The following is a 23604-nucleotide window of genomic DNA, read 5'->3' as shown; positions in this document are numbered from 1 at the left end:
CCTGTGCTTTCAAATGAGCTTATCTGCCTTATCTGCCGTAGCAGTCATGTTACTCGGGAAGAAATCAAATTACAACTTGTGATTGGTCACAGATAAGGGGGAATTAGACAGGCTAAACTCTCTAAATACATATAGGATGCATTTCTCTATGTTTTACTTCTGTCCTGTGCAAGAGTTCAGGTCCTCTTTAAAGTCCACCTAAGCTAAGGAGTTTTTTAACAAATAAAAGCTATATGCATGAAATAGGGGAGTAGGGTAATTTGGGCGCTTAATATCTGCTAGTATATCATCTTTGCATAGAAAAAGCCATTTTCAATTTTAATAAAATATTTGTGAAAATACATTGTATTTTTGCAATATGGTCAAAGGAAACCAATTTTTCTTTCCGATGTGAAAAATTGCCAACACCCCCCCCCCCCCCCCCAACCACACCACACCCAAGTGGTCATTTTTACTGTGAAAAGTGGTACAATCCTAGCGTGAAAATGTGACAAATTACGACCGTATTGCAAAATGATTTTGGATGGCATTTTCCCTCGAAAGTCAAATTTTACATTATTTTTGTGAAAATGAATGTGAAAAGAATATTGACATTTTTTCATCGCTATTAACGATATTCTATTTTTAAAAGTGTAAATTACTGTAGTAAAATATTGGTAAATACTACTGATATTTTACTACAACTTAACCTAACACTATTCTCACACAGAGCCCTCCCTTACTGATGCCTAACCTTAACTGCCCTCCTCATGCCTAATCCTTAAAAAACACCCTCCACACCTAACCTTCTTCGCACCGTACACCTGGCCCTTGAAAACAACACCCCACTCCTAACCTTAACCATCACCCCCACACCTAAACTTAACCGACCCCACCACCAATCCGCCGCAATTACGATGATGTTAGGGTGCAGCCATAGGTGCCATTATAAATTGCAGCCATACTGTGAAATTTGGGTGCTCCCATTGCCCGATAAAGCAGGTGCCCCAAGGGTTTCCACTATATATCGGGCAGCGCATGCCCAAATTTCACTGTATAGCTGAAATTTATAATGACGGCACCCAAGTTTCTGCCTATAGCAAGCAACCAAATCCTGCTTCAAAACCTATGATCCTCTCACAATGAAGACTTCACACATACCTTTGTTTGCACTAAAGTGTTTTTAGGTGGAATTAATTCTTTGTCTACTTTTTAAGGTTTTGGCAAGATGACTGCACTACCCAACCCTCCTATGAGTTCTAGAACAAATAGAACAAAACAATCTTGTGTCCAGAGAGCTGCAGAGGCAGAAATAACAGTTTTTGCAGCAGCTGTCATTTTTCCCTCAGCGTTATTTAGTTATGTACCGAATGGCAGAGAAGTGGAGAGAAGTTTTGTTCAGGATTGTTTCAGGTCATCTATGGTGTAGGAACTTATTGAACGTATTGTTGTGATTCACTAAATCAGACCTGCAGTGAAGAGAAGTGAAATGATAATGTGGACATGTAGAGAATCTGCTCCCTCCATGGGATCGGTATTAACGTCAGCACAGCTTTACTGCACTGGTTTGATTACAATTGCAATTCCCATTAATGATTTATGCAGTCCCCATTATCTCCCACGTTGCTGAAGTAAGACATATGTGTGGGTGTTTGATATAAATAAGGCAAATATGTATTTGTGACAATGACTGACATTGTAATCTCAATTAACTAGGGACCTCTTTTCCTACTCGAAATATGTTAGTGCTTTCTAAATAAAATAATGATCAGCATCAGTTTGGTTGTTTATTCACTTGTCTGATCATCTGTCCAACTATACATCCATTATTATGGCACAACTATACAGTATGCAGCTATGGAATGATACGATAGGGTTAAAAGTCCTTCCTTTAACCATCTACAATAATAATAGTGATAAGACAAAGTTCAAAATCAGATCATAAACAATCGGCTACAACTATCGGTCATTTGGGCGTCCAGGGTTAAGGTTAGGCATTAGTTTGGGATGTTAAGGTTAGGCACCTACGGGAAAATTAGGGTTAGGTACATACGCTGAAGGGTTAAAGGAGAACTATTGTGAAAAATGTAAAATGTAAAATACATAAATATAAGAAGTTATAATTATAAATACCTTTTCTCCTATGTTCTTGTCGCTTACAGTAAGCAGTAAAATTCCGACAGATCTGGCAGATTTTGGATTAGTCCATCTCTGTAAGTCCAAGGGGAGATGGACTAATCCAAAATCTGTCAGATATGTCAGAATTTTACTGGTTACTATAAGCGATGGCAACATAGGAGAAAAGTAGTTTATAGCACATTTTACTCTGGAACTAATGTACATTTTATACATATTCAAACACATGTATTTTAAATTTTACTATTTTTATGATAGTGGTCCTTTAAGGTTAGGATGGGTGCTGGGTAGTGCATAGTAACATTTTGATAATTTAAATTAAAGATATTTTACTGTTTAGCGACACCACCCAGCACCCAATAGATGCAGCGGCACCACAATATATACTCGGGAAACTGACTAAAATAATAGATCTCACTACACATCTCCTTTAGTAAATTGCCACCATCACATTTGTCCTGCATCACTATGAAGAGTTTTGCTAAACATGGTTTCAGTAATGCAGCAATGTTTGGATACAAAGTTTGATGGCGCCAAAAAAAAAAAAAGAATAAAAGTGACTAAAAAGTTTAACATTTGATGAGGTGTCGGTGGAACTACCTCCTCCAAGCAGATACAAGATTTGTCAATATTTTGATCAATAAAACAAGCTTATTTACATGTATACTCCAAGGGGTAATGCAACACGTTTCGCAGGTGTGACCCTGCTTCTTCAGGCAATGACTAGGAGTAAAACAATGCAGGGCTGTAGCTGAACCAAGCGCCTCTGTCAGGATCTATGTGGTTTATAGGCGTAAAAAATTCTCTAAAAATGCTGCAGCAACCTATACAATTCCTGAGATTATATAGGGCACACTGATCACACATTCAGCGCAGTGGTTGGTGCACATGCCCTGGTACCAGTAAGTAATGCAGAGCACATTTCAGCTGGACGAACACAGCAAGCAAATGATCAGTCCCTGATCTGAAATCTATGAGGCAATAGTTATCAATGTACTACCTCACTCCTCTTGATCACAAGCAGAACCATTGAGGTCACTAACATTTTATTCCTTGATGCAGTACAAAGCTATACAGCTATTAATCCCCCATCACTCCATTTTTCCTACTTGAGAAACATTTATTGGGATGTACAATCACCCTTCCATTTGATAAACTGTCTAAAATCAAGAGGAAGTTTATTGATTATATATGTTGGGGTTAATACATCACTGACAGATTCAATCAAAAGGAAATAAAAAAAAACAACAACATGTTCGGCATTCTTTAGCAGTACTCTCCCGAGCAAGTCAACACTGATCAAGGATGTCATATTACTCACTGAGACAATAAACTTGTCAATAATGAGAAACCAGCTATCCACTGTACAGTATCCACTGTGCAGATACTGTTCCTCCGGTTCCCCTCCCCAGTTATACTTCAGCATTCACCTGGTATGTTTAAAAATAAACATTTATTTTACTCCTTGCTTTGTTAAATGAGTCTAATATTTAGACAGAGCCAGAAAACACTAGTGTGCTTGTTTTTCAGCTATGTGAATCAGTCTGTAACTTTGTTGAAAACAGCACAGAAGTGGACAGAAGTATGCTAGTGTGTTCAGGCCTTAATAAGTCAGGTATAAATACAGTATAAGCAAACTGCTAAACAAATGGACATGATGTGTGCAGGAGACGCACTGAGGAAGATAATAGTATCTTATGTTTTATGCACTCACACTTTGCTAAAGTGACTATGAGATAAGCCTCTGCTTATTTAAACCCAATTCCATTAAATCATTTTGCCTTAGTTTTGGATAATGTGGTGATGGTGGTGAGGGGAGAGGGGGTATGCTGTTAGAACCTTTGCTAAATTTTTATAGGTATCCTGTTTCCTGAGTAGGGAGCTCCCGGGGACATCAGCGGGAGCGAGGATACGTGCGCCCCAGGCTGCACAGTAGTTTGCGACATTAGAGCAAAACTAAATAAAAAGCAGAAGTGAGCTGGCAGCGGGGACCAGAAGACTGTTTTGTCCTGCCGTGGGCACAGGACGTCTGCGGGGGACTGGTAGAAGCCCCAGGTAAGTTCACCTTTTTTTGCTTAGGGGGGTTACAGTATTCCTTTAAGGAAACCTGTCCAGGAAAGACAGAAAACAGCAGTAAATACTTTGCTTTGTTAAGAGGTTATTGGGCCCATTCACACAGACAGCTGTGTTGATTGGTGCATGCAGCAAATTTACTGCTGCCCACAGTGGAGGACAGAGGGGCTACCAATCAACACCACTAAAAAATACACCTGGACGCATTTTTGAAATTGTGTTGCATTGCACTGTGGGTGATGTGAATGGCATCATGTCTTTCGCTGGGAGTCTGGTTTTCAAAGACAAAGCAGGTAATTTGGGTGCCTTTAGGCACCTGGTACTTTGGGTGCCACATAAAATGCAATGTTAATTGCAGCTGTAGTGGCACCTAGGGTACAATTTGGGAGCTGGAAGCACAAGATGTAGGTGACCACCATAAGGAACCAGAAATAGCAGCGTAGGGGCAGCAGAAGTATCAGTGGCAGGGATAAGTAATACTTTGCTCCCTAGCATTAGTGTTAGGCTAGGCATGGAGGGTTGGTGTTAGGTATAGGTAGTCGTTAGGTTAGCGTAGTAGTAGGTAAGGTGTGTTTTAGGCGTAGGTAAGGGTAGGTTAGTTTAGGAGTCGGTAGAGAGAGGGTTAGTGTGAGCGGAAGGTTTGGTACAGCGAATGTAGAATATCCGTAAAATTTACCATATTATCGCTCTTAGCAGATAGTATTAGTGGCTTCACTAAGATCCCAGATTACTGGACACAGCATATGCTTCAATGAAGTCCTAATCAAAACATCTGAATCTGTCAAGTATAGACTGGTACAAGCTAACTATTGTGCTGTTTTTTCTCGCTATATGCTGTGCTGTTATGCAGAATGATTTTTCAGTTTAATCAGTTTCTTGCTTGAAGTTTTTGCTTTATGTGACCAACCTTTATGCTGACTCCATTAAATGTTCAGTAAAGTTTTAAACAGTACCTTAGGCTTGTCCCTTCAGGCCACCTCTTATAATAGCTAAAAAAAATAAGAGGGAAAATGCAGCAGAGACATCAACTGGTGTGAACTCTGGCTGACTGCTTTGGATTGCTTTTCAGCTAATATCTGGTATGAAGTGTGACCGTGATCGAAGACTTCATGTTTGTGCGCAAGGAGTATAGTAGTTTCTACAGCTCATTCTGCATTTATTGAACGCTGACTTAATAACTGTAGATACCAAGTGAATATAACATGATAAGACTAGAATATCTTTATCTTGATTTATCTGAGCATATTAAAAGGAATGATTTCAAGTGAAAATCCACCTTTGTTTAACTACTTTGGCCTCCTGGACGTAGTACCTACGCCCAGGAGGCCATGTGCACGTCCGCGCGCTCTCGCGGCCGGTCGCGGTTCGTTAGCCTGGCAATCAGTGAATCGGGCTATGGTGCCCGATCACTGATTGCTCTCCCCCGCTGAAAAAGCGACAGCTTCTCTCAGAAGCTGTGCTTTTTCTGGCTGTAACGTCCCCCATACGTTGCTCTAAGCGTATGTTACGCTTAGAGTGACGTCATGTAAACAAACTCATGGCCGCCATCTTGTGACCAAAAAGTAAAACTACAACTACAAGTGAAAAAATAAAACTCAAGACACATTTACATTATAAAACTATGGCTTACATCCCAGCCTCCCAAAAATACCCAAATAAAATGTTTAATACAAAAAAAAACAAAAAAAAAACATTACAATAAAAAAAAACATGTAAATATTTACCTAAGGGTCTAAACTTTTTAAATATCAATGTAAAGATTAAATATTTCTATTTTTTTTTTATTTTAAACTTGTAAATAGTAATAGATGCAAAACGGAAAAAATGAACCTTTATTTCCAAATAAAATATTGTCGCCATACATTGTGATAGGGACATAATTTTAACGGTGTAATAACCGGGACATATGGGCAAATACAATACATGAGTTTTATTTATGGAGGCATGTATTATTTTAAAACTATAATGGCTGAAAACTAAGAAATAATGAATTTTTTCAGTTTTTTTCTTATTCTTCCTGTTAAAATGCATTTACAGTAAAGTGGCTCTTAGCAAAATGTACCCCCCAAAGAAAGCCTAATTGGTGGTGGAAAAAACAAGATATAGATCAGTTCATTGTGATAAATAGTGATAAATTTATAGGCTAATGAATGAGAGGTGAAAATTGCTCAAATGCATAAAGTGAAAACGACTGAAGGCTGAAGTGGTTAAATAAAAATGCCATGATATGTGTAATTGGTTAGTTTACAGATGCTGCACCTATTTTAACCTAAGCTGGCAGAACTGGTCGTTTTTGCCTACTGAGGTCATGCAGAGCGGTGCAGGGAGTTTTTATAGTTACCTGTTCCGGATTCTTGACTGGCTTCTCCTTTTCATCCACCCGTGGCAATACACTCCCGACATCCTCTTCTGAGATCCGATCACATGTTATGACATATGACTGCAGCTAGGAGAATAGTGTTAGTGCTCAGCACCCCCCGGTGGTGGAAGAGGGGTGATGGAAGAGATGAAAGAGACTCTTCCATCATCTCTCTTCCACCACCGGGTGGCGCTGCACCGCTGATGCTATCCTCTGAGCCCCAATCACATGTAATAGCACACACAAGCCGAGATCCGTATCAGGGAAAAAGAATTACAAACACTTAGTCCGTATGGACAAGCCCTATAGATACATAAACTGCAGCGTATAACTTGTTAAATATTACACGTAAAATATAAAATATAAAAATATGGAACACACTTTGAGGTGTTCCACAGTATCAGGAACAGGTAACTATAAAAGCACCACTTTGCATACCCTGCCAGGCTGGGCATTTGTCCCTGCAGCCAAATAAAGTTTTACTTTATTTGGCTGCTAAAAGATTAAAGGACTACTTTTGCAAAAAATTATCAAATTTAAAATACATATATTCACATACATCTAAGATGCGCATTTGTTCCGGAGTAAAATTTACCACAAATTACTTTTGTTCTATCTTGCTGTGGCTTACAGTAGGTAATACAAACCTGTCAGTATAAATACAAAGAGCTAATGCAAGTTCACAGAGAAAAGTGCGACATTTTTATGCAATAATTTAGCCCCGTCACGGTTTTTACAGGGATGACATCGGTTAACAAAGTCTTTTTTTTCCCCTAGGAGTAACAGTCTCTTTACAGAGGTCGTACAAATGAACTTTGAAATCACCAGTTTTAGCAGCCTTTCCGGAACTCAGCCCATCTCCTGGCAGTTGGAATACCCTGGGAAGCCCTCAACTGATATTGTTTTGTCTGAAGTCTTTATAAGTCAAAAGGATATTCTGGGAATTGTCCCCCTCGCTATGGTAAGAAGTGAATATTTTTATATTTCCCACAAACTCATAAGGGCGGTGTAACTCCAACTAGTATACAGCTTGATAAAGGTAATTAGACAAAAGTAGTCACGCTATGTAAAAATGTAAATAAAAAAATAATTTGGAAGACATGTAAATTCTTTTTTGAATTGCAAATAGTACAAAGACAACATAGCAAATGTAAAACTGATAAATGGTAGTTTTATGAAAAATATACGCTCATTTTGAATTCAATTTCAGCAGCATGCTTTGAAAGGGTTGTGAAGGGATACATTTACAACTGTGTTGCGTCAAATCTTCTTGTAGTAACTCTGTACATGCTTGGGAATTAAGTCAGGCAATTGCTTTCATTTTGAGAGTGAAACATTATCCCATTTCTGTCTCATATACCATTTCAGCTGCTCAACCATTCAGGACCACCTATGGTATGTTTTTCATTTAATTTTCACAAAGAGATAAAAAAAGAGAAATAATAATACAACCATAAAAATTATATTTATATTCTTATTATGGTAATCATAATTACTTACTTTTAATTAATGATCCCATGCAAATTTCCCCTAAGATGTTAATTTAAGATCCCCAATAAACTCCTGCACCCGCTCCTCATGTCTGCCCCGCCCTTGGTCAATCGCTATACTAAAGTAAAGAAAAGCCCTTTTAAATGTGCCACTGGAGGCTCTTATTGGTCAACCAAGCAAACCAATGAGAACCCTCCTGGGCATCTGAGCTGAGGTTGAGCTGCTTTCCCATGGTATGAACAATGAGCTTAGGTGGAGAGGGGGAGGCTTTGCACTCTTCCAGAGCCCTTCTTATCATGGAACATGTGGGCTGGTATAGCTCAGGGTATGGAGAACTATGCGGTCTGGGCTTCAGATTCTTGCTATCCAAGTCTACATGGGTGATGAGGTTAAAGAGGTTTGGGAGGGGGATCCCATGCTGTCTGTTTTCTTAAATAAAATTTAAATACATATAAAACTCAGAACTCGATATACATTTTAAGAGTACCGCAACAAATTGTCATATTACAGAGTTTAAGAAAATTCTCAGAAATGACAAGGTCTTTTTTTAAAAAAAAATATGTTCCCACTATTCTCCCTAACATACCTAGCAAATTTGGTGATGATAGCATTTATGGGGGCTTTGAAATTTACCACTAAAGTCAGTGATATTAAATTCTGAATTCCAATATCTGATTTGGAATGCCAAATTCTGAGGTAAATCTCGAAATTTGGAATTCTATGGAATTTGATTGGTCATCCTTAGTTGAGGTGTGGACTCTCTTACCCCAGGAAGTAGTTATGGGATATTCTATAGTTGTTTTTCCTTACCCTAAAGGGGCATCCAATACTATGGTTGTTGTATGATGGAAGGTGATATTTCGACATTTTCCTCTCTGGATTCAGGTGTAAGGAGACTCAAAAGTTTGAACTTCATAGCAACATGTCTTTTTTTCAAACGAAACAATTCTGTAACTGTGAGGTATATTCAATGTACTATGTTAAAATCTATGTGACCAGAGAGAAAATAAATGTTAACATTGAATTTAATAATTTTTGCTTAAAAAAATTAAAAAAGAAGCGCCAGAACAATAGGTGTTGGTTGTAGTGGAGATACCCTATTAATGCAATTTAACCTAATATATTCAATAAACTACGTTTTAATGGAAGTTATGCAAATATATAGTATTACGTTTGAAATGGGTATTTTTATCGAAAAGAATGTTGACATAGCCATCCATCTGTTTACTATCAACATTTCTCTCAGTTACATGTTGATCTTGAACATAAAAAACACCTTTTATATGTATGCCTGTCTACTCCAGGTGAACATTGAGTAAAGCAAAGTTTTAGAAGTCCTTCTGTAGATTGATTTGGTACAGACAGGAACGAATCCTATAATTATTTTTTCCATGAACTCCAAGTAGTCAGCATTTCCTCAAAGTAATTTGATACATTTTCTTATGTGATGCTCCTCGAAACCTCAATTTCAACCCTTCGTTGTGTAAATTAGGATTCAGGGGCCCTCTTAAGACGCAAGCTGATGTCCTGCTACATTTGACATTGCTTTCGTATATCCAGTGCTTTCCACTTCTACTAAATTCAGTCCATTTATATCCATTAGTTGTGCTATGACATCCCTCAAGCTATTCTTTGCTGCACATAACAAAATACAAGAGAATCAATTATTTGCTAGTATATTACAGTTGGTTGCAGATTCATCTTTAAAGGATGGTTTGGGGAGTTGTATGGTTTATGGTATTTAGAGTCTTTGAAAATAATCTAACAGGATAAAATTGTATTAAGGTCCTTTCATTAGTCCCACATGTTCCATTTGTATTTTATGAGCCAAAAACTATTGTGTGTGACAGCATTCTGCTCAAGCTTCAAGTCTCCTGGAAGGGAAAAATAAGAGGGGACTTCAGCACATTGCTGTTAGCGTAGTCTGGAGACATATGATTTCTTTTACAACCTGTAATATCTAACAGTAAAAGAATGCTTTTTTTTTTACTGTGTGCAGCTTATTAACAAGACTTTTTTATATTTATTGATACAAAAAAGTGCCAATAGTTAACATAATACATTTTTCTAACAGCATTACCTTGGCAGAACATAAAATCATTCAGTGCATGCCTACAATTTAGACTACTGAGATTGTAAACAATCAAATTGCTCAGTTTAACTACTTGAATACCGCCCCATGCCAATGGGCGTGGTCATGGCGGCAGCCTCAGGACCGCCTAACGCCAATTGGAGTCAGGTCCTGGAGCCGGCTACTGAAGGCAATCGCACACAGGATGCGCGCGCCTCTCCTTCTTGGGGGGCAGAGCTCCGCCCCCTCTTTAGTCTCTGAGTGGCTATTGCCGCTCAGGAGACTGTTAGACGGCGTGATCACCGTCTATTTACATAGTACAGCGCTGCGATCAGCAGCAGCGCTGTACTGGGGACAGACGTGTCACTGCTGTCCCCCTGGGGCACAAAAGAGTGATCGGCAGTGATAGGCTGAAGCCTATCACAGCCGATCGCTGTGATAGGCTGGCTGGGGGAGGGAGGGAGGGAGGCTGGCTGGGAGAGGCAACAAAAACTTTTTTTTAATCACAAAAAAACACTATAAATATTTATATTAAAAAAACAAACAACTGGAGGGCGATCAGACCCCACCAACAGAGAGCTCTGTTGGTGGGGAGAATAGGGGGCGGGGATCACTAGTGTGCTGTTTTGTGCGGCCCTGCAGCTTAGCCTTAAAGCTGCAGTGGCCCTTTTAGTCAAATATAGCCTGGTCTTTAGCACTGTGGTCCTGAAGTGGTTAAAAGGTAACAACGCACTTTTTCAGTTGCTTTTAAAACAATTTTATAGGTCAAAGATTTCTGAATCATTTTTGATTGATTAAAATGTTATATCATGCCCAGTGACACTTTTATTGACTATTTTGACAAAGATTGATCGAGATCAATCAATTAAAAGAAAAGGTTTCTTAGACTTTTCTATGCAATTGATCATTTTATTAAATAACCCTAAAAAGCAGACAAATTGGTTGTGTTGTGTGTATGCCAAAATGTGGGACTATTTTAGGTGTAGTTAGATATTTTTTTCCATTCTCATAGCGCTCCAGATGCATTGTCTCCTAGTAATAGTTTAAAGGTGCCCATTCATTACATAACTTGGTGGACAATTGACCATCCGCTTTGATAATTATTAGTGAATCAGGTAAAAATTGGTGCTGCCAAGAGCATGCAGGACAGGTAATGTAGAAACGCACACATGAGGGTACACTTAAACACTAGGGGGCAGCAGTCTGTGGTGTATGGGAAGCCAACAAATCTTTCTCTAATCAGATTTCATCAGAGAGAGATTTGACTCTTGGTCAAATCTGCCCATCATCACTAGATGCATGGCTACCTTTAGAGATTAACCCACTGACTGACTATAAGTTTATCAGATTTAGGAGTAAATAAAACATTAAGATAATAGAGAAGAGCGAATGTTTCTTTTCGAGTCTTAGACATTGTTCATCCATGATTTTAGTAGGAGGTGTGAGGAAAATTGAACAAGGCAAATTCTGAAAGCAATCATGTTGATTAATGAAAGGGTAAAGTACTATTGTTTGAAAATGAATTTATTGAGTAATTCTTTTTATAGCTGTGCTTCCTGCAGCAGTTGCTGCAGCTATCTGTGTAGGCTTACAATCTCTACTGTGAGTAGAAGACCCACCTCCTTATTAAGGCACATGGGGGCTACCATAATTGCAACTGTAATGCTGTCATTTAGAGGAATGTAGTCTGGCAGTGTCCTTCCTACTTGTGTGTCACATGGTCACACCCAATCCACCCACTTATCAGCTTCAGCAAAAGAGATAGGAGAAACAGGTTGTATGCAGCTTCCAGCACATTTAGTCAAGAAAAAGCATTCCATCCACTACTTTTCTTCTCTACATTGTTCATATTCCCTTGCCATTCTGAATGCTATTAGGGCGTGCCTTGATTTGTGCTTAAGTGCTCTTGTCTTGCAGCCCTGGAGTTCCAGTTTGAGGTCCACATCCTCTAGACCAGGGATGTCAAATTGGTCCTACAATTGCAGAGGTCCTCTTGCATTTTTGACACTGCTCAAATGAATTGATGGGTCTGAAGCAGGAAAGGTGTGGTCCATCAGGTAGAACACATTCCTCTCTTTCTCAGTCCATCCTAAACACTGGCATGGATCCAGCTCTCCAGGCCTGGAGTTCAACACCTGTGCTCTAGACTGTGAGGTTTCCATCTACATCCCAAAAACACACGGGTAGGTTAGCTAGGATCTCCCAATCTTTGACTCTAGACACCCCCCCCCCCCCCCCAAAAAAAAATCACCATGAAAAAAACATAGGACATAAATATAGAAAAGCTAGACATTATACATCTTTCAGCCTTATTGTTAATATACTATAGCAGTATAGCAGTATAAAGTATGAAAATATTTTTTCATTTTTTTCAGTCACTGAAATGAACTCTTCTTGGGGTTGATTCCCAAAGGAACGTTCCTTTTAAGGTGTGCAGATAGTGCCACCAAATTATGCTGCAAAGCCAACTAATTTTTACTGAAAACACAACTGAAGTTAAACAAGTAGAGTATATGTAATTCAAATGATGGAAATACTTAGCATTAAGGTCCGTACACACACCGGACTGGAAGCAACGACAGGTCCGTCGTCACCTCCCGCTGGGTGGGCGTTCCAGCGACAGTCCGGCGTGTGTACAGTCTGTCTGCAGACTGATACGGCTGTTTCTGAGCGATCCGCCCGGCGGATCTGTCGCTGGAACACCCACCCAGCGGGAGGTGACGACGGACCCGTTGTTGCCTCCAGTCCGGCGTGTGTACGGACCTTTAGTTAATAAAATGTTATTTTGGGGGTTAAATATTTAAACAATGTGTTAACATTTAATATCATGTAAAAGAGATTAAATTTATTCTTTGGTGCAAATGAAAGTCCCCTTGATAATAGAGATAATTCAGCAGCAATCATGTTTCTGTCTAACAAATTAATCAAATCAACATATTTTATGTATTCTTCATCGTTACTCTTGGACTGTTGCAGGGTTTTGCATCCCCTGTTATGTCCATGCCTTGCTCTCCTAATTTCCTGGATCTTTCTTTCTTTCTTTCTTTCTTTCTTTCTTTTTTTTTTATTTGTCATCTTCACCTCTGCAAGTGTTTACATTTTTTCATGGTTATCTGACATTAAAACAGTGATGTCACTTCTGAGAAAGATTAAGAAACCCAGTTGTACATCACTGTTATATTACAAACATGACAGGCAAAGACAGGCCAAAGAGCAGAGGTACTAGTGTTCATAGTGGTGCATCACCCTGTGGTCGGGGCATAAGTGATCTTCTCCAGAAGAAATAGCTTACTTCCACCACCAACATGGCACCCAGTATCTCATTCTGTCCTACTTTGTCTTTACCCAAACAAAAATTAATATTATTAGCCTGGTGCATGCCAGTTACCTGGCCTCATGTCCACCATGGCCAGAGGCACCAGCTATCCTGCACCAGCACAGCACCAAGTATCTCATGTGGTCCTACTTCTATTGGCTACTTTACCCAAACAAAAAAATAATTATTACCCTGGTGCATGCCAGTTACTCCAGGCCTCTGTCTTATACAGAGGCTGACATTTAGATATTTATTCAACGGGTATCATAATTGCCCAATTTTTCTGGCCTCTTGTCTCATTCAGAAGCTGAAATTCAGATATTTAATTGGCAGGTTATTGCCCATTTTTTTCAGGCATCATATACTGTGGCTACAATTTAAAATGTATAGGCAGGCACACATTAAGTTCCTTCTAAAAACTATTATTTGAAAAATCTTGAAACTATATGTGATTTTTGGCATTTACTCATGAAAAAAAGTATTTGCATAAAATACATATTTTTGGAGGAACATTTGGCCCTTGATACCCCTCTGCCATGCCACTGTCCAGATTTTTGTGAATATTGTACACTTTTTTTAAAAGAAATTGTGGCTGCAGAGATGCCCTGATACTTTTTCATGTTTGTCTGCCATTAAAATCAATGGGGCTTACCGCAAATTTACAGTACCCAAATTTTATTTTTTTTTCAACAAGGATTTTATTGAAAAAGTACAAAGTACAACAAAGTTACCATATGCATAAATGAAAACAAAAATAAAGAGTAAGGATAAGTAAACAGTAAACAAAAAGTAGATCAATGATCAAGAATGCAACAGGTGAGTCAAGAATTATCAGCAACTATTAGGCTTGAAAGAAGAATTATATCAGGGCACAACACACGAGCATACTTGTCTTGCAAACATTAAAACACCATGAACCCAGCGCCAGCTGCTGTCCAAGAAAAGGCGAATAAGCCAACTTCAAATCGGACCACAGGAACCATTGAGAGAATTTGTATTGAGAGAATAGGTAATTTTCTTGAGTAATTAAATCTCATGGAGTTTATTCTTGAGAGCATCGATGCCAAGGGAGGACTTCCACTCTTTGGCAATAACAGCAGTGGCTACATTGCAAATTTGCACCAGTTGGGCTTTTTGGTATCTGTACAGTTCCCAAATTTTTTAGGTAAAATTAGAAAATATGAATAAGAAATTGTGATGTTTGGCCATCACCAGTTCCTCTAATGCTTAGTTTCTGTGTCAGAGAAACTGGTGTGTTTTGTATTCTTTTGACAAATCTTCTAGATGTCGTTTTAAGTTTATCATCCTTTTTTCATATGTATACAGAATTATTATAATAGTCATCTTTATGCCATTATCACATCTCTTTCTCTTTTCAATCACTTATTGTTTTGTTAAATCAATGCTATGCCTCAATTTCTCATCATACATTTTTCTTTAGTTGAAGAGAAATCGAGAGCCCAATATGGTGTAGTATGTCAAAATTGATTGGATAAATGAAACAGTGAGATGGTAGTACTCACAAACACGGGTTACCACCTAGGTAACCACTCATTAGGCAGGTGAGGAGATTAGACCTGTCCTCACTCAGGATTAAGAAGTCGCTCTCTGTAGATAGGCAGAAAGGGGGTAGATCACCCCTCCACCTGGGGTGGACTCAAATATATTGGTAGGTGAACAGAGGCGCCAGAAGGATAAAAGTACATAAAATTTTTAAAAAATTGCTGGGAGGAAGTGGTGGATTCGCCTCCGTTAAAGCAGACACCAAGGACTGTAAATGTATAGATATACACATTTATTGAAAATACCCCAAAGATGCAACGCGAAGACTGTGCTCCTTGACAGAGGTGCTCTGCTTGCTATAACTGAATTGCTGTTGTTTATCCCCTGCTTATTGCCTGAAGAAGTGGGCTGTGCCCGCGAAACGCATTGCATCTTTGGGGTATTTTCAATAAATGTGTATATCTATACATTTACAGTCCTTGGTGTCTGCTTTAATGGAGGCGAGTCCACCACTTCCTCCCAGCAATTTTTTAAAAATTGTATGTACTTTTATCCTTCTGGCGCCTCTGTTCACCTACCAATATACATTTTTCTTTATCCTTCAAAGGGAAAATCTCAGCTTGCAGTTCATGGATTCGAGTAACATTTTTAACTCATCAGATCTGTATATGCTATAGAGATTGGAATTGACAAAAAGGAGAAGGCATTTAGCGTCTTTTACCAATCCATTTTAAGTTTGTCATTGCTGAGATTGCTGTCAGTGCTGAGATTTTTTTTTTAATCTTAAAAGGACCACTATCACGAAATTTCTATGTATGCATATGTGAAGTACATAAAGTGCCCTATTCATTACTTTTCTCCTATGTTGCCATAGAAAGTAGGTAGTAGGTAGAAAAAATCTGATGGATCTGAAAGGTTTTGGACTAGTCCACCTTCTCATGGAGAGAGGCCAGGCCATCAGAATATCAATATGACAGAGTTCCCTTTTTTTTTCTTTGAAACCCTACTCCAGTTTCCATGATGTTGTTGGTTTGAAACTCTCTTTGCCTCTACTTTGTGCCTTAAAGAGAACCAGAGACGAAGCACCCTAATGTAATTCACCATATATATCAATGGGAACATGACAGTAAACCCCTACTCTGCTTTTTGTTTCATCCTTCACTGCTCAGTCTTCTTCTTACCAGCTCTAATAAAATCCCTGACTGAGCATTCAGTTTAGCTTTGCCCCGGAATGATAATAGCTGAGTCTGTCTTCTCTGATGTCTTTTCAAGCCCAAGCCTGCCCCCTTGTGGCTCTTTCCTGCTATGTATCTTCGAAACAGGAAAGCAGAGCCAGGAGGGGGCAGACTTGGGCATGAAAATACATCCCAGAAGACTGACTCAGCTATAATCATTCCGGGGCAAAGGTAGACTGAATGCTCAGTCAGAGATTTTATCAGAGCTGATAACAAGAAGACTGAGCAGTAAAGGATGAAACAAAAAGCAGAGTAGGTACTGTCATGTTCCCATTGATATATATGGTAAAATACATGAGGGTCCTTTGTCTATGGTTCTCTTTAAACTCATGTTGGGTTATGCACCTTGTAATCTATCACCTCCTCCAATGTCACAGCAAGTGCTGGGAAATTGCACCTAATATGTGCATATTATGTCTTGGCCCTCCACCTGTGAATGGTTCTCTTCTCTTTCTCACACTTTCATTCAGGCCACAGCCCTTTCCATTAGTTTTGCTTGAAAACATATGCAGTTCTTAAATCAAATCTGAAGCAAAAATAAACTTATGCTGGCTCATGTTGTTTTTCAGTACAGAAAGAGTTAAAACCCTTGAGTTGTTATCTATACAAAAGAACTTACCTGAGCTATTTAACCAGCTTAGTCAAACTTAAGGCGCATACACACGCCATACCGCCGCAAGTCCGTCAGACCCTCTCGCGGGGCAGATGTTCAGCCGACAGTAGCACGTGTGTATGCGCTGTCGGCAGATTGATATGGTGGTTTCTGAGCGATCCGCTGAGCGTCGATTGCGGCGGTATGGCGTGTGTACGCGCCTTTAGTCCTGTTTTCTGAATAGCTTAAAAACAGCAAAAAAAAAAACAGTGAGAGACAGATTTAGATAAGGTTTTACTGTAGAAAAGTTCTACAGTAAGAGCTCTGCTCTGTTTTACAGCTTTAAATACAGAGTGTGGTTTTAAAACTGCAAATATGACAAATATTATAATAAAGCTATATAACTGAAAATAGCAAATATGAGACTTTTTCTTAGCTACTAATGTTCTATTAATTATCCGTACTATACATGCAATTCGTTTTCTGATAAGTTTAATTTCACTTAAGTGCCACTTTAAATTAAGTGTAAAGTGAGTTATAAAATTAAGGTATCGCCCACGAGTACTTTTTTGACATTATTAGCACTAACTTGTGACAATTAGTGATGAACGAAAATGTCAATATTCTTTTCACATTAATTTTCACAAAAAATAATGTTAAATTAGATTCTCGACCGAAAATGCCATTGAAAATACGTTTTGTTATTTTTCGCATTCTTCTCACTTTTCATAGTAAAAATATCAATTTTTTTTTCGACATAAAAATGTTTGCAGTAAAAATATTGGTTTTCAGCATTTTTGTGCTTTTCACGAATTATCACGGTAAAATATCGATTTTCTGTGTTTTCACAAAAATGTGAAAATATAAGCTACTTTAGCGAAAATTTTCAAAAAACAATGGAGTGACAGCCCCTCTTCATCATCACTAGACAGGCTATGTGATTAAAAAATTGTATTTATTGATGTATATATTTTACCAGTGTTAATACTAACTTCTTGCGTTTCTTTGGCTGCCAGTTTCTAAAGGAATAACAGACTCCCTTTATAAATGCATGAACTATGCAAATAAATATGTATGCTCATTAAGTGGAGAACTTTTTTATTATCCTTAATGGTAACATTACCATAAGTGAGAAACACTAACAAAATGAAAGACCCAGCTTATAACTAGATGGATTGTGTGACTTAAAATATAGAAACAACAAGTACATAATTAACATCATTAATTACAATGGAATACTAACCTGTAGATGAGACTTTAAGGAATTGACAGACTCTTCATATAATTGAATGGATGATATGACAATACAAATATGTAACTTGGAAGTGATAACCCCTATATTCTGATGCATTGTGTAGGTACAAATAAATGGGTACTTAAAGTGAATGGGAACTGCATTTAAAAAAAAATGAAGCAAATACTTACCTAAGGAGAGGGAAGGCTCTGGGTTGTATAGAGCCTTCCGTCTCCTCTCTCAGTGCTCTCTATCCTGTGTTGGCTCATCCCCCCCGCCCCCGGTTCAATCCCGCACCGCAAGAGTATTTGGAAGTCTTCGGGAGCCGTGTCCTTCAGAAGACGTGCGGCTCCATACTGCACAGGCATAAGCGTGCAAGAGAGCGTGCTTGCGCAGGTGCAGTACAGGGCCGCCCTTCTTCAGGAGCACTCGGTCTCCCTGAAGACTTCTGAAGCCTCCTTCGGCCGGGTAAAGCAGTATTTCACTAAATTAGTCAAATACTGCTATCGGGGCGAGCCAGCACTGGAACGAGGGGACCAGGAGAGGAGCGGGAAGGCTCTATAGGACCCAGAGCCTTCCCTCTCCTTGGGTAAGTATCTGTCTCATTTTTTTAAATGTGGTTCCCATTCACTTTAATGGGGTACTGCTAACTTGCAATTAAATAGGCTAAATCAATGGATGAGTTGTGTAACAACAATTGTACATACACAAAGTAATGCACCTTATTTCATTTTAAACAATTGCAAATGTAGAAAAAGACCCACAAGGAATACTGGCGATTATGAACAATTATAATAGCTACTGAGAGCCCAATATAGTGTAGTATGTTAGTATACCAGAGGGTACAGGAAATGTCACATGAAAATATACTTAAAACCAGGGTCACCTCCAAGGCAACCCCTCTGAAGGCATGGGGAAAATAAACCCGAAGGCATGGTGAAAAAAGGGTTAAGACTAAGGATGGTTGGAAATGCCAATTTCTGATTCTGTGGAAATTCCGATTTTTGGTTTTCTGTTTTCCGTTCTGTTTTTAATTTTTCCGATTTCCGATTTTTAAGCAGTATTTTATTAGTAATTTTTTTGCATCAGCCAATGCAAAAAAATAAAAAAAATAAAATCGTGAAAAACAGAAATCGGAAAATCGGAAATCAGAAAAATGGAAAATCAGCCTTGTGAATAGTCTAAAATTAAAAATTTGCTGAAAAAACCTGCATTTTCTGATTGGTCCAATGCTTCAGAGTTCTATGATTATGCTAAAATTACCGAGTTGCGGCAAATCGGATTTCCATTCCAAAATGCGGAAATTTCAATTCCGCGGAATCCAAGTGAGCATCCCTAGGTAAGACCCCTCCACCAAGGGTGGACAATCAGCAGAGAAACTGATGTAATAAAGGCACCAACCATTACAAAACCTGGTTATAAAGAGAGGTACAGGTGGACTTATCAAAAAATTGATTAATAGATGACCTATGCAGTCAATTTTAGAAAAGGTTCTTTATTTACCAATTAAATAATAATAGGTAGTTTAGGGGGTCTACATGAAAAGGGCGCCGGTAAAAAAGGGCGCCTGGTGGAGCCCATATATATACCAACTTCGGCTACAAAAAAGGCGCCTGGTGTAGCCCATATAAAAACTTCGGCTACAAAAAAACTCCGGGATGTGTTAATTACTATTCCCCCTCCAGGCCGCCATGGATAGTGGGGGAATGAAATAATTCGGCTTCCAGCGCTTGTAGCCCATATACAAACTTCGGCTAGAAAAAAACTCCGGGATGTGTTAATTACTATTCCCCCTTCAGGCCGCCATGGATAGTGGGGGAATGAAATAATTCGGCTTCCAGCGCTTGTAGCCCATATACAAACTTCAGCTAGAAAAAAACTCCGGGATGTGTTAATTACTATTCCCCCTCCAGGCCGCCATGGATAGTGGGGGAATGAAATAATTCGGCTTACAGTGCTTGTAGCCCATATAAAAACTTCGGCTACAAAAAAAAGTCAATAATATGGGCTACAGAGGGGCACCTTACTGTAGCCGAAAAAAATATGGGCTACAAAGGGGAGCCCGCTTGTAGCCGAAAACCTTGTAGCCGAAAAAATATGGGCTACAAAGGGGAGCCCACTTGTAGCCTATATCAAAACTCGGGCGCCCTTTTCTACACCTTGTAGCCCATATTTCCAGAAATAACATTGATGTCTATGGCGGAGCCCTTTTCATACAGGCAGCTCGGGCGCCCTTTTCAACCGATCCCAGTTTAGGAGTATATTATGCTGACAATCAGCAGTGCTGCCCAGACCTGGTATAACATATAGTGTTTTTGTATGGACTATCCCTAACTACATTTAAAGCCCAGTTAAATCCCAAATTTAATGATGAGAAAAAATGCCAATATTCTTTTCGCGTTCATTTTTGCGAAAATAATGTAAACTTCGACTTTTGAGCAAAAAATGCCTTCGAAAACCATTTTGTAATAAGTTTGCAGTTTTTCTCAAATTTTCATGTTCAAAAATATTTTTGCGCTTCACACAAATTTTCACAGTAAAACTAATGATTATTCACCTTTTTCACAATTTTTCGTATCAGCAAGAAAAAATTGTTTTCTTATATTATTATAATATCAAATTTCAAAAATACAATGTATTTTCAGGAATATTTTTGTGAAATAAAAAATAGAGTTTTCAATGCGAAAATAACTGGCAAAAATTTGCAACCAACACTGCACAACTTTAACAAGCAAATTCTAACAACAATAAGGATGATAAATAAATATAGCAAATAGAAGCAAAAGGATGTACGGAATACATGTGTTTCATTGGCCAGATGTGCTTGCCACTGCTGTACTGCTTGGTTTTGCTAGCTTCTGGCTGCATCAGGTGGGACCATAATGCACACAAAGTATGAAGAACAATAGATGCCTGATTACATTTCCCAGATTCCCTGCATTACAATAGAAATTGTATAACAACACGATAATGATGCATATTATTGGCAATTTTTTTTGTTTTACTTTTTTGCTAAAAGCTGTACTAAAGTAGGATGTGTTTAAATGCCTACTATCTTCCATAAAACATTTAAATTTTGGCAGGCTATGTTAAGATAATGATGGAGGAGGGTATGTGCTTAGAGTCAAGGTATGAAATTTAAAATCATGGGGTGTAAATTACATACAAAATCTCATGTGCGATCACCGCATGTAGAATTTAACTAGCATTATAGAAACTGTGTACTATAACTCACGCAAATAGCATACGCGTTGCATGCACCTAGCGCATATGTTGCTCCTTTTATGTACATAAGTCTTGGTACGCAGTATAATGTTTGTTAAAGTTAACATACACTTTTGGTGCAACATAAAATGTAATATAATTTATTTATTTATTGTATTTATAAAGCGCCAACATATTACGCAGCGCTGTAATATGTAATGTAGTGTACACATCTCAATGTGGGGTATTTACTGTATATACTCGAATATGAGCTGACTCGAGTATAGTCTGACCCCCAAATTTTACATATAAAAAATGGGAAAAACTGACCGACTCAAGTATAAGCCGAGTTTAGGACATGCAGCAGCTACTGATGAGTGTCAATTCTATTCTACAGTTGCGCTGTGTTGTAAGTATCTAGTTCTGAGATGAATTGCAGTGAGATTACACTTCTCACTGTGCAAAAATTAACAGGTTCTGGTACTAGCCTTGCTGCTCAGGTAAGCTGAGGAGACAGGCTACAGTAAGATTGTACCCATTAGGATCAAGCATGATAGATGCGACATTTGATTCTGCTAGGTTCTTGGTATACAGTCCAGGAGATATTCTGTCTAATCTGAGCAGACCACCTGAACAGACATTTGATTACATGTTAAATCCCCCCCAGTGTGATCATCCCCACTCCACACCGCTGAGAATATGTGGCAGACCTTACAACCCTAGAGATGAGCTGCACGCTGACAGCCACGTGCTCTCTCCTCCCCCCTGTCATGTGCAGAGTGCTCGGCCGCCCTGCACCGCTACACTGGAATGTGTATAGAATTTGTATCGACTTCTGTGTCCCCTCCTGAGTGTCCCTATTAGGAAATACAGAGTGGCAGTGCGTGCTTCCATCCCTCACTCCATTCTGTGCTGTGCTGCACTGGAATCCCACAGTTTGGCCTATCTCATTGCTATGACTCCTGCGGTGACGCAAGGCGCCGCTAGAGTGTGTCATAGCAATAAGACTGCTACTGACAGGCCAAATCGAGGGACCTCAGTGCAGCACAAAACAGACAAAAATAGATTTAAGTTGTAAACTAACCTGACTATAGCATGTGCATAACTAGTATACTGTCAAATCTTTAGCTCTGAGGTCCTTTGTTGACAGATTGGGGTTCATTCACAACATATTTTAATGATATATATATATATATATATATATATATATATATATATATATATATATATATATATATATATATATACACTTTTTTTTAAAGCAAAACATTACTAAAAAAAATTGTGTGAGAAAAGTAATGCAGAAGATAGGTTAATCAGAAACAACTTTTTGGGTAACTTTTTTTGAGCTTGACAAGTACAGAAAATACATTTCATAGATATGTGGAAACATATGTAAATATAGATAATGTATGAGTTAAGTTTTGTGTATCAGTAGCATTGTCACTATATGGTGATAATTATGAATAGATTTAGAGAGTAGACAATTTCCATATTATGTCACCAGGAAAAAGCCTACATCTCTCTCTGAAACTGCTTTCTATATATAGCATCAAGTCTGCTTAATGACCTGAATGTCTCAAGCTGTTTCACCTACAAAGTTTTTTGATGTAGACCTTGAATGTCGTGTATGATGATCATTTTTGTAAATCATTTAGCAAGATGACCATGTGGTGTTTGTTTTTTTGGAGTAATTGGCCATTGAAAGTGTCTATTTTAATGGGAGATTCATTACATGACCTTTTCAGGGTTGACTTTGGCATTTTTTCTCCCTCTTGCATTCTGCTTACTACACAGCATTGCAGTATGTGATCCCCAGTGCTTTCTCTCTTGTTTAATCACACTCTTGTTAAGATGGATTCATTGTTAAATCTGCAGTGGCTTCATTAGGAGCATGTTTACTTCTACCATATGGTAAGTGCTCTGTGGTAGAGTGGAGACAGGTTCTGTTATGCTGCGTAGCATATTGCCGTGGTGCGCACACACTTTCAGCAAATAATTACTCTACTTAAAGGAGCATTCAGTCTGAAGACAGCATATGCTGATTGCTGACTATGTTTGCCTTACATTTCTCTAATTTCATCTTCCCTGTACAGTAAGGTGACCCACTGGTCTCATCTGGGCTTCAAGAAAACATCTGGATTTGTAGTTGTTTATCCTGCACTTTTAAGCACATACTCATTATAGCACATTTCTTGAGTCATCTTTGGTCATAATTAATATTGACCTGTTAGTGCCTTTAACCCTTTGCCTGTCAGTGTTTTCTTTAAAAAAAAAAAAAAAACTATATGTGAATTGTGTTTATTAAATGTCATGCCCAAATCTATATGTACCAAACTCCACATTTGTCAGTAGGGATTGTTATTGAGGTGCAAATACATTTGAGATGACTGAGAATTATGTTACAGAAT

General features: G+C 38.5%; 1 protein-coding gene across 2 annotated transcripts in view; it reads left to right on the top strand.

Moving 5' to 3' along the window:
• TMEM132C (transmembrane protein 132C) overlaps window positions 1–23604 on the top strand; it is a 762868-nt gene that overhangs the window by 575677 nt on the left and 163587 nt on the right. For both annotated transcript variants that reach the window (XM_068243755.1, XM_068243763.1), the window contains exon 4: window positions 7325–7508. In XM_068243755.1, coding sequence (XP_068099856.1) covers window positions 7325–7508 — 184 coding nt within the window. The remainder of the gene's footprint in view (window positions 1–7324; window positions 7509–23604) is intronic.

This window comes from Hyperolius riggenbachi, chromosome 1 (assembly GCF_040937935.1).
Source record: "Hyperolius riggenbachi isolate aHypRig1 chromosome 1, aHypRig1.pri, whole genome shotgun sequence".
NCBI lineage: Eukaryota > Metazoa > Chordata > Amphibia > Anura > Hyperoliidae > Hyperolius > Hyperolius riggenbachi.
Note: the sequence above shows the minus strand (reverse complement) of the source record. Positions and strands in the feature narration are given on the sequence as shown.